This window comes from Porites lutea, chromosome 2 (assembly GCF_958299795.1).
Source record: "Porites lutea chromosome 2, jaPorLute2.1, whole genome shotgun sequence".
Taxonomy (NCBI): domain Eukaryota; kingdom Metazoa; phylum Cnidaria; class Anthozoa; order Scleractinia; family Poritidae; genus Porites; species Porites lutea.
This window is the reverse complement of record NC_133202.1, coordinates 49,840,981-49,854,004: the sequence shown is the minus strand read 5'-3', so window position 1 is coordinate 49,854,004 and position 13,024 is coordinate 49,840,981. Positions and strand designations below refer to the sequence as shown.

Sequence of the window (13,024 nt, the reverse complement as noted above, 5' to 3'; positions counted from 1 at the left end):
GGCTACACATAGTGCGCATTAGTGCCTTGCGCTGAACAGAGTTTCAACAAAGTCGCAAAGACCCAATTCGAGAAGTTCAGCGGTTTCCAAATTTAGGTCATAATTTATGCGAAAACGATAAGCAAACTTTACAGGGATTATATCTAATAAACTATGAGATTCATCTCTTTATTTTGGGCATCGTTATGACAGATGGGTCCTTGCAAGTCAGCAAAACGCTTTAGGGCCTTGTAAATGCGCGCGATTTCGAGCAAAGCAAACATATAGAAATTATAGTTTTCGCTATTTGTTGACGTTTGTCAGCGTTTAAGAGTCCTTCTCACGAAAAAAGCATTTTCTTAAAAATTCGTAGTTTTTTTTCCTTCAAATTTTTTCAGGGCCACAATTGATTAACTAACTACCCGGACTCTGAATTTCATGGTCATTGAAAAACTGTGACATTATCTTCTATAAGCCCAAACTTGAGTAAACATTGAAGATTTTTAGCGTTTTGGCTGAGTTTGTGCTTTGGGAGTTGTCTATTGTTTCTAGTCTGTCATTATACAGCATTCTTGTTCAGCACGCGTGCAATGACCGCAAAAGTATGCAAGACGTCCCTTTGACGAAAACAAAGTGTACAAAGCAAAATGATATATTCGGATAGTGGTATTCCACTAGCCGTTCGGTGGGACCTTTACGTGCCTTGGAAAAGTTAGGGTAAGCAGTTGAGAAGTCGTTTTTCAAGAGCTAAACGGTAAGAAGCCATGGTTGGAAATAATTATGGCCAGTCTCGAGGTAAAAGTTTCGGTGTTTACATCCTTATTTTCATGTTACTTTTGTACGGCATTTTTTTGCAACTAAAAAGTCTGGATATAGGCTATTCCTTCTACATCTAGCCGCTTTTTGAGAGCGTAGCAAAATTTGCAGCCATTTGGGTGGAAAAACCGGTCAAAATGCGTGGATTTCTTGCGTCCGATCAGGCCAAAAAAAATTGTAACGAAGGAAAAGGATAGGACAAATTGTAATAACGAGAAGAAGGAAGGAACAGAAGAGAAAGAGAGAGAAAAAATAAACACTGGTTGCACTCTTGATTTTTTATATCATCTTGGCTACTTTTTTTGGCCAGAAAAGAGGTCTATTTGACGATAAAGTTTTTTTAAATCCAGCTAGATATACTTATATATTATAGATATCGAGATTTAGGGCAACAATCTCTAACTCAGTGAGCTTTCTTAAAATTGTTCCTGTATTGAATCCGTCTTTCCCCTGAGACCGACAAACTCCTCCCCGTGTTCTCGACGATGACCTTTCCGTACCCAGTATGAAAAAAAAACTTAGGTAAACCATACATCATACATCACGACATACATACCCCGCTTTCATTGATTTTAGCTGGGATGGTCCTAGCCAGGGTGCGATAAAGTCTTAGATCTTTGGCTGTGTAGGTTTTGTCGAATTGCTCCGTATCATGATCTTATTTATACCAGACGATATCTAAGACTATTGGACCCATGAAAGGTCTGGTTGTTTTATATAGACCAGTCTCTGAAAAGTTTATCGTCTCTTTACTTGCGACATCTTAAACTTTTGAGAGGAATTAAAACGTCTCTACAGTGAGTTGATTAGACACACTCAGACAACTTAAGGCGTTGAATAGACCCTTCCAAGGTTTTTTTCGACTTTTGATAGAGATCACTAAGCGAATATCCATCAAAACTACTAGAAAGAGGGCCTTAAAGTATAGTCAATTACTAAGAAAAACAGATGTTTGTATAGTGGACCTGCTACGAATTTACCCGCCAGCATACAAATGTCTGTAAAATTCCGCGACCTTGCAGGGCTATATCATTAGTTTTCAACAAATCGCTTTCAAACTTGGCCAATTTACCGATTTTAAGGTCGCAAGGGACACCCTGGGCTCATTGTTATGCATTTATTTAAAGCGTACAATGCGCCTAAGTAATCTCGTACCCAGATCTCACTCTGGGTAGGAGATTAGCGCAAAAGTACAACGACTCATATCGACATGTTTATGAGATATCATAACCGGAGGCCCTGTTGTGGAGGGGGGTGGAGGGGGGGGGGGGGGGGTGTCTTGTTACCTTTTATGCCTTTAGCTCTTAAAACAGATATCCCTCATCCCTAATACTTCAAAGAATATTATCCCTAAAAGTCAGGGACCGCGCAGGGGAAGGTGATGGTGGGGGGCCTTACCCTCCCCCTCACTTTTTGCGCGTACATACAAAAAAAATTACGAAAATTTTTAGTTGCATTCATGGTACTGAGATTGAACAAGATATGACTGTTGCTGTAAAGATGCAATAATTATTGCGATTCATTTGCTGAAAGGACGAGCCGAAGCAAGTTACATCTTAATTTTTTCTTTGTTGGTTCTTTGTCAATTTTAGTTCAATATGGACATAGTATTATGCAGCCATTGTCTCCTAAGTTTTGCGAATACATTAAAAAGGTTTTTCATGACCCTGTAGATATTTCCCACCTTATAATCTAGCCTGCGATCTTATATAACCAATTAAATTGTTCTAAATTGACTAGTTAAAGCTATCTCTACTTGCCAACGAGCGAAGATTTTACCTATATGCGCGCGCTGTTCAATTTTTTTCAGAAATGTCATGAATTACCGTAATTAACGAAAAATAGATCGAACTCGAATCGATTGCATAACCGAAAATTACCTTGAAATACTGACTTTATATAGATAAGTATTCTAAAACTTAACGTAATCATAAACTAATGTTCTGCATTACGTCATCATAAAGTTACCTTACACTAATCGTGCCAAAATCGCCGTTCCGACCACTGCACCTCAGTGCCACACATGTCTTGAAATATTCATTGTGTTATATCAAAACCATTTTAATTTTTTTATACCAAAACCAATAAGACGGAGCACGTTTCGAAGGTGAGAATTTTTGAAACTCGGAAATGGCCTTTTACGTTTACATTATCAGCTGCATTGTTTGATATCGGATGAAGCGAATTCTTCCATCTTCATATATAGGATAGCTGAAAACTCTAAAACAGTTTGAGGCCAAAGTGACTACTTCCTACGGCCTCGAGCAATTGCTGTTCCGTTTTAGCAGCCAAAAATTTCAAACAGAGATTTATCGAGAACTCTTTCGTTAAAATGACAAAAATTGATACAGCTCAAGACAGTTGGTATGAAATACAAGCTCTTGTGCGCTATAAGTCTTATTAGCTTCAAAAGGGAATGTCTAGTTTTATCACAAATTATGGAAAAGTAATTATAGCAATGGCGTCACCGTGTTGACATGGATACATCGATCTCGAAATTTTGGAAACTTCAAGCCATACCACTATTCAAATATGCGATACAATATTTCATTTCCTGCTTTGTTTCTGGTAATATCTTCGTATTTTGAGTTCAAATAAAGAGAGTAGGTATTGTTAATGAAAAACCGAGTCAGGTCACCTTTAATAACAGCTTCCATACATCACTCAATAAAACCAGAATATGAATATCACTTTGTATTGATGCCCAGCGACTAAAAGATAACTATATTTACATTTATCACCAAGCAATAAAGGAATCTCAGTGCAGCACTGCAGAAATTAACGGCGGTCATGATGAGTCAGGTCTTGGTTTGACGTCACATTTAATGTTTTTTTCCGTGTGGTTTTGATTATTCGTAACTTTAGAAAGAAGGTTATGTTGAATTTCTATTGGTTTTACCTTTATTCTGACATTACAATTTTGCTGTTTGGGCAAACGTTTTGCATCTAGCTAGCAAGCGAGTACTATGTTTAAATTGTAAATAGGTATGTGACATCCGGGTGTGACATAAAAGACGGACGAACTATAAATACACTAGGGTGCAAAATATGTGCTTCGGAGAATTTTTATTTTACTAATACACCGAATCGTGCTAAACTGTTTTAGCATAATCAAGAATAATCCCGCGGAAAGTCAGCTCAATAATTCAAATAAATCATGGTTGAAGGGCTAATTTATAAATTGGGTCTCGTGGTTGTTGAACAATTCCCTGACTTCCCAGACCTTTTTAATATAGTGTCAGCCAACCGTTAAGTAAAGTTACTTAACTGACGTAAGTAAACCGTTAAGTAAAGTTACTTTTTAGCAATAACTTCTTCCGTTATATTAAGGCTGCTCTCGTTAGAGTAAGCAAATTTCTGACTACTACATACAGCAAGGACCGAGATAGTAAGGAAATAACTGTGTAATCCGCCAAGGTAAGCGTTTTACAATTTCACTTAAACTGAGAAATTATTTGATCTCCTGAGGAAAAAATGTATTGAATTGAATGTGTTCGCTGCTAATGAGGTTTGATTGCGCCTCACTAGATCTGTAGTAAAATAAGCAGTTCTTCGGAAGAAACATTAAGTCAAGCTCTTAATTCATACTTGACAGAAAAAATCGGTGTGGTATCAGGGGAAATACTGAAGGAAATGCTGTATTTGAACAGATCCAAGTCCTTGTGGTGCAGTGCCTTGTGGTTCTGCCATGTATCTCAGTTTTTCTCATGCGCTGTTGTTAAGATATTTGTACAGTTCAGAATCGTTAAATTCTAGCTTGAGAGGAACGTCCAGCCAAACTAAGAACTATGCTAGCTGCGAAGATTTGGACTAATTACAGTTTCATCATGTTTTAATTTGAGGTAGTTCACACCGAGGAACAGTAAAATAGCTTGGCAAATACAAAGGAATGGTTTTGAAGAACGTGTGTGTTTTTTGTCAAGGAAACGCTTTACTCGGTTGATTATAAACAACTTATAAATACGCATACAGCTTGAGGATATTACTTTTTTTATGTGATAATCGCAGTTATAACTGCTGTCACTACGCAACCAAGGTCCTTAGCTGCCTCTACGGGACATTCTGTTTCGTGGCAAGCAAATTTCTCAGTTGTTTTTTGTCGCGAAACATTATGTCCTGAAATGACGTCACAATCATTCCCACTCTCCAGTTTTTAGTTGCACGAATTTATACCCCACCAGGAGAGGAATTTCACTTTTTTGGTACGTGAAACCACGAGAAAGAAAAATCGATACCAAATTTTTTTCATTTTTCTCTCCTTATCAGGACATTCTGTAGATTCTATCAAGCAAATAGAGAAAATTAAAACCTTCTTGACTCGCGATAAATTACATACATATCTTTTTTGTACAAGAAAGGCAAACAATCTCTGATTTTCCGTTGAGTGCCGTTATTGTACAGGGATCAGAGGACTGTTCAGTAATTCAGCATTTTAAATAGAAACATTTTAGAAGAAGGGCATGTGATTTAATTCTAGTACAGACACTACGTTACTATGTTGCTCAATATCACGTATTCACGCATAAAAGTCTTTATGATTACCTGACGTAATGAATAGCGGAAGAGGACCTGGGCAATAATCTTTTTAAGTTGTTTCAGCAATAGCAGACCTTATATGTGAAACTAGTATTATCGATCATAATCTTAAAAAAATGGTTGTAGATAGTAAGTCAAACTTTTTACTTTCATTTTATTTTTGCGGTCAATTTAAGAAATAGAACATTGGCATTACTCCCAGTCTGCCACGATAGCAGAGCCCTGGCCATCTTTAAAAGAAACGTTTCGTGCCTTATTTTTATCCATCTTCTCTTTAATTTTCTTTATTTTTTCCTTAGTCATATCATAGTTAGTAAAGTGGAATGGTTATGTAACCCGTAAGACTATTTTTTATGTTTTTGTCAGCTTTTTTGGACTTGACTGTGCACAACGTTCAAAAGCATTCCTATCATTTTGAACTTACTGACCAATAGAAACATTGATTTAATTTATTCAGTCACAATTTTTGAACAAAAAACAAAGGATTGTGCTCGGTCACGGAGCTTTCAACATAAACTACAGCGCCATTGCTTTCAAACAATGACATATGGAAACTAAAGAAACTTAGTATCTATCTCTTCTCGCCCACGCTGTGCCTGTGCATTTTTGTGCAACTACAGATGATTAAGGCCTGAGCTCATGATCAAATGTAATGTATATTTTGCAGAATGAAATCAGGAAAGCAAAATGGCATTTAAACAGAGATTTCGCTTAAATCTGATCCAAGAGGCTAAAACAGAGCTAGACTTTCTTGCTTTGGTAGATGATTTTCCCAGTTTGTATGCGGGTCCTGTTCTCAAAAATGCTATCAGGAGATATGAAATGTTCTGGCTCCCACTGGCAGCCAGAGAGGGTAGCTCCAGTAGACTTCTTGCAGCTCCACTAGACATTGCTTGGGTTTGGTATCTTCACATGTTGTCACCACAAGATTATGAACAGGACTGCATGAACATTGTCTCTCAAGTTGTTGACCACTTGCCCATGAACAGATATGAAAGAGAACGAGGTCTTCAAAACGCACGATACTTGTGGCAGGACGCATATCCTACAGAATGGTTTGAGGTCGACCTAAACTATCCTACGCCATTTACTATGCCGTACGGACTGAAAATTCGTTATGACATCGAAAAAGCATCTTATAACCAATCCAAGTTCTATTATCAAGTATCGCTCCCACACTTTAGCGATAACAAGTTTCTGGAAAGCGCTGTTCAGCGATACGAACACCATTTGCATCTCAAGAGCCAAAATCCACAAGTTCCTATGGTCCCGTGCACCGATATGGACTTGATTTGGCACGCACACCTTCATCACCCGCTGAACTACAAAGAAGTAACTTCAGAAATATTCGGGTCAGTAGTCTATCCTGGAATCTATGACTCAAGTCTCAGCCTTGGACTAACTTTGGACGATTCTGAGACTGGTACGAGGGCTGTATCTTCTGCAGCGGGTTTCAAGTATGACAAACCAGGAACCGGGTACAGAGGTGAGCCACCTCAACCCCGACCTCCACGACAAAATGGGCTTTACTCCTCCTTGGGAAGGCTCCGCTATGTCATGAGAATATTGCAAGTAGAGCTGGTAAATGTGGATGTGAGCAAAAAGTTTGCTGTCCGAATTTATGATCCTATGGGCGGTCTGAAAGTGGATACAACGATTCAAGGTGGAGTCCGTCTTAATTTAATGTCCCAGTGTATGATTGACAACGAAAATCGTCACACGATCACGGTATCTTTACACCAGAAAGCACTACTTGGTTTCGAAAGGTCTATTGGTTCATCTGGGTCGAATTTGCTGTCCTTTATTGATGCATATACATACGGTGGAATACCTCAACAGCCTTGGGTGATAGATGTTCCCTTTGCTGCTGCACAAGCTATCGTGAGGCTGTCAGCCATGTTGGACCCTCCGTCCATCGAAGGGTATCGATTCAAAGTTCAGCCAGACCCTTACTTTGCAAACGTTAACCATCCTTGTTTTGTACTCAGTTTTCCACAGTCGATGTTCTTACCAAAAGATTTTGCAAAAGCGTACCTGCCTTGCGAATGTGCAACTCACACTTTGTTGGACTGCAGAGGGCGGGAGGCTTTCAAGTGTCGTGTTGTCCACAGTGTTGAAGGTTTGCTATCGGCGGTGGAGATCATCAGTGTTCACGGTGTTGTTGTTGCATCTGCTCACACAATGGATCTCAACGCTCTTCCCGAAAAAGCAGCGATTGAAGATTACACGAGATGCGCTTATTTAAACTGCGTGGAGGGCGAGCGAGCGATGGTTATTAAAGGTCGAAAGGACTGGGGCATCTGCATTGGGAAATGGCAGAGAGGAAAAATGTTCAATCGTGCAGCGGGCCAAGTGGAAATCAAATTTTTCAAGCTCAAGGGGCTGAGAGGCTGGTGTAAAGTACGCAAATTCAAGGGTGGCCTTTACTTGGTCTACCTGGAGCCAGCTGTCTTTGTTTACGTGGACTTAAAGAGGGGATTGTTTGTGTTTTCTCCATTGGCACAAGATGTTCCAGAAATCGTTGCTTTTGCCTTCTCGATGTCCATTCTCTATTTGCTCTGCAAGCCTTACAATCCGACAGCGGCGAACGTTTCGTCACCATCCTTTCACAAGAAAGCCAAAGAAGATAAGGTGACTCCTATGCTTCTTGGTGCTGGATACAAAAGCTCTATAGTTCCAACTAATGTCTACCTTTCACGAAGCATTAAGAGCTTTTCAGCATCAGGTCCATCCCTGGACGGTGCGGGAACCTACGATCTTGATTCAGAATCTGGTCCCGATTGGATGATAGAGCTCATCAAGAAAAAACCGGAAGCATTATTGTGGTATCATATGAGCGGTGTGCCCTACGAACTCCCGACCAAAAAGGAACGTACCAAAAGTTCTGGGAGCTGGATGAGAAGTGGTGGTCCAGGAGGAGTAGGAGGTGGCGGAGGAGGAGGAGGAGGTGGAGGAGGAGGAGGAGGAGGTTGCGGCGGTGGTGGTGGGTGTTAAGAGAGGAGAAACGGATGTTTACCTATGTTACCTACATAGCTTAGATGATAAACATTCTTCTGCACAGTTGACTATTTTACTGCATCAGAAGTGTAGGAAGGCCAAGCATCTGACCTGAATAATGAACAGAACATAGACTGATTGAATGTTGCCAAAGGAAAGAGTTTTAATTGGGTGATAATGTTGCTATTTTAACCGACTAAGTTTATATCTGTCAGAAAACAAAAAATACTAACACTTTCAAGACATCAAAAGTTTAGAGAAGCACAACATCTTACCCAAATAAGTGCACATGGCATGTTGAAATGTGTCAGAATCCCTGAGAAAGATTACTGGGATTATTGTAGTAAATAGTTTAAGTTTTAACAATTTTTACCTTATAATCAAGTAGATGATATCCCTTTTTGGGTAATCTTACATTGTAAGCAAGGTTGGTATTTATATAGTCATTCAAGTTTTAACAATTTTTACCTTATAATCAAATAGCTGATATCCCTTTTTGGGTTATCTTACAATGTAAGCAAGGTTGGTATGTATATAGTCTCATCAAAAGTAGGTTGAGTTTGATCGTCCGGATGAACGTATTCCTGAATAGGATTGTTGTTGTTGACAGTGACGGACGTTTCGACAACCCATGCAGTAGTCATCTTCAGAGTCAAAGTGAGTGGCATCACGTCAGTTGATGGTATTATACTCTGGTTATTGACCTGATTGGTCAATTATGTCGCGATGTTATTGGTCGTCTGTCAGTTAAGCCGTGATGTTATTGGCTATGAAGACTCGTTATGTAATTGGTGCGTTTCGATCCGTCTATTTTCACAGTCAAGCAGTCGTATATCGTATATGTTATGTTTTAAGAGCCAGTCTCTGTATTTCAAAAACAGGCGCCAAAAAGTTGTGACCCTCTCCTAACTAAAAACTAATAATCAACAATGGTCTCTCTCTGGACATATGGGAGCCCATACAGTCTTAGCTCTCCCCTCTAATTTGGTCTTTTGCGTCATAAAGTTGAAAAGTATTATACTAAAATTCCAAGTATCGTGCTTTCTCTTTTTTTTGGTTTTTTAGACTTCCCGTATTTCCTCTAATAAGCACCTAGGCCCTTATTTCAAATTCAGCTAAAGGAGGGGCGCTTATTGGATGGAGGTCACTTAATCAAGGGGAGCCCTTAATTTAACAAATGGATTGTAATTTTACTTTGTCGAAATATTTAATAAAAAAACAAGAGAAAAACTACAACATTATCCTCAAAATCCCTAAGTCAATATTTTAAATTTTTTTGTTTCGTCTGTTGAAACAGTTGTTGGAAATCAAGCCTTCCGTAATCCTCATACAGTTTACTCACTTTTCAAAGTAATGTATCGGTGCATGTATACAAAATATCGATTATCTAATCATCCTCGTCCGTGACATGCAGATCGTCGCATTCCTCTTGCATTGCTCCTGTTCCAGAAAAAGGAGTTGAGGGAGGGGAGCGTTTATTCGAGAGGGCCGCTTGTTTGATATATGACCCGGGGAGCTTTTATTTGAGAAAATGCGGTATGGCAACTTACACAACAGTCAAAACGCAGCTTGAGACCATTATCCCCACTGAGCTAGCCTTTTTGTAACGAAAGTTTAGTACATTGTGATGGAAACGAAGTTTATTGAATTCAACTTTGAAAACGTACTTGTTATTTTGACTGTTGGCAACATTTGTCTAAAAGAGTTTACTAAAATGTACCCAAGGCGTCCTTTTCGCGAAAACAAAGTGTCCACAAAGTTCTGCGATACACGTATTTCTAGTATATTTGGATAGTGGTATTCCACTAGCCGTATGGTGGGAACTGTGCCTTGGAAAAGTTAAGGTGAGCATTTAATTGACAAGTCTATAAGCCGTAGGCCCCGTCTCACAACCCTTGCACATATAAATTTTGTGGGACGTTAAAGGACCCACCCACTGTCCTTAACGAGTAGGGGAAGTAGTCCCTGATGTGGTGGTCTATCTCTCCTGGGGGGAAGTACATATATCATACATCATGATATACACACCGCGCTTTTATCAGCCTATTCCAGGCGTTCGGCGATCACCCCCACCCCACCCCCTCGTTTTTGTTTCTGCTCACATCTCTTTGCGATGTGCCTATGATCTGAACGCCTGGAACAGGCTACGCTTTTATTGATTCTAGCTGGGATGGTCCTACCCTGGCTTCAGAGGTCTGTTCTCGAAATACCATCATGAATGAGATTAAAAAATAGCCTCTGGAACCTAGAGGGGATGGTCCATTAAGGGTTAAAAAGAAGTCTAAGGGCGTTTTCCATTTGACAGAACTGGCCGGCCGGACCATTGCCCGATCAGACAGAAGAGTTTTTGCCGAAAAACCATCTCCTTCGTGCATAATATTTAGGATTTGACTGATCTGGCTAAACAGTTTTGATTGAAAGAGAAATTATCATTGCGACGGGAATGGTCTGGCCGGTCAGTTCTGACAAACAGAAAGCGCCCTAGAATCTCTGGCCATGTAGGTTCTGTCGCATTGCTCCGTATCACATGATCTTATAGAGTATTTATACCAGAGGATGTCTAAGACTACTGGACGGACTGAAAAGTCAGGATCCGGTTCCTGAAAGCTAAGGCGAATTAGCGCTAATCCAGGATTAAATTTTGTTCCGTTTTTGTATTTTACCTCCCTATGTGTTGCTTAGAGTAACATTTTATGTTATCATTTTTGTATCTCGGAGTAAAGACCCAACAGTATTTTGTAAGCTCGAGTTGCACGTTCTTAGAAAAGAAAACCTTGCTTTAAGTTTGGCTTAATCTTGTTTGGGTTAAACTTAACCGTCTTTCGAGGAACCGGGCCCTGGCTGTTTTATATAGACCAGTCACTGAAAACTCTCTCTCGTCTCTTACTAGCGACGACTTAACCTTTTTAGAGGAATTAAAAACGTCAGTCTGTTAAGTGCGTTGATTAGACATACTCAGATGACTTAAGGCGTCGAATAGACCCTCCCACGGTTTTTTCAGGAACTTTTGATAAAGAGCAGTAAGCGAATATCCACCGATCAACGCTGCTGGAAAGAGGGCATTAAAATATGGTAACTAACCAAGTTGAAGGTGATAAGGTTAGAAGAGAGCAAAGAAATTGCTTCATTCAATAAGTAGAGAAATTTTACTGATATGTGTATTGTGGAAAGGGGGGGGGGGGGGGGGAAGGGGGGGAGGCACGGACTTGTCCTCCCTATTTTCGCTAGCCCGTAATAGGGTCCATTCGATTGACCTCAAAAATGGCAATTCGAGCGATAGACCGGAAGTGTAACAGCGAAATGACGCTGTGGAAGTAAAACAAAACGACCTGCCATGCAGGGTTATTATTGTATGACGAAAGTGATAACCTTTCCTTGATCAGTTGAGTGTTAAAGTTTAGACCTGCCTGTAGTTCTTCAGGTTCGTTGAAAAAAACGTTATTTCACACTTGAACGTTTAGACATACATGTACAGTGAAACCCCGCCTTACGGCCAACCACCTCGGTAATTCGGTCACCTCGTTATTACGGGCACTTTTTTTGGCTGCCCGGCAGAACGGCTATACATTGTCTTGTAAAAAAACCCTCGTTAGTACGGCCAATTTTTTTGTCTCATTGGTGACGGTATTAACGGGGTTGCACTGTATTAAAAATAACTATCTAAGAGCTCAGCCTTTACTCTTAAAACGTTTTGTCCAAGTCATCATCCAGGGAACTTTTAGAGAGCTTTATATTCGAGTACAAGGACGAATAGGAGCCCTACATTTAACTTTAAGTTTTCTCGCCTATTGTCTGAAAATAGAAATACCGGGAAGCTTCATTGTACTTTTATTCACCACAAAGTTAATACGCTTATTTCCGTTGAAGGAGGTGAAGCCCTTTCCCTATTACTAAATGATAAAATTCCTAACATTTGAAACTTGTTTTCACTACTACGACATCCTCGGTAAAACTCGTGGTAGAATTACGATGGCTATCACATTTTCCCGCAAAATGACGTTGGTTCGCTCGCGCGCAATACCCAATATTGAGAAAACCAGGTTCTCGTTGTCGTCCTCGTCTTAGAATTTAAAGCTCTATGTTAGCCGCAAGTTGACGCTCGTCTTTCAATCTCCTCTTAACTGTTTATTGAATCCTTAGGGTTTGAGAGAAGTGGTTTTGAAACCAAAGTGGAGGGGATTACCTCAGAACGTCCTTTAAATACCCTCTATGAGCAAAAAAAAAACACGTTTCGTTGTACTTTTAGGATAATTATTAGAGCGCTGTAATGTGTACAATGCAGATAGCGTTGTTCATCCAAGATGGTCGCCCGTAACAGAAAGTCTTCGATCTCGACGATCTTACGGGAAAATAGGGGACTGTGAACAGTCTAATCGCGTTGCAGTTGGTCAAATGTGCATTCAGAGACATGATGAGTTCACTTAAAGATCAGCGTCACCACGAAGCACTCAGAAGGCGCTGTTTTCAGACTTACTTGAGAGACAATACATGAATAGCCCGTCCAATTCCCAAAAGCCCAAGAAAACAATAGGAGCTTTTTTTCAAAGGCTAATGAACGAAGAGATTTCTGAGAGCTTCCTAGCTCAAGAATCATAGTGAAACCTTCGGCAAATTTAACGCCCGTCGACTTTTCGCTTTTAGGCGCTCAATCGAAAATAGAGATTTTAAAACTCAGCAAGTGATGACCATAACAGAA

At 39.9% G+C, this 13,024-nt stretch overlaps 1 protein-coding gene across 1 annotated transcript; it reads left to right on the top strand.

Annotated features, from left to right (window-relative positions):
* The first annotated feature begins 6,018 nt into the window (after window positions 1-6,018).
* On the top strand, window positions 6,019-8,325 carry LOC140926354 (uncharacterized). The gene has a single exon (XM_073376107.1). It carries the CDS (start codon window positions 6,019-6,021, stop codon window positions 8,323-8,325), a length of 2,307 nt encoding a protein of 768 aa, XP_073232208.1.
* Window positions 8,326-13,024: the final 4,699 nt, after the last annotated feature.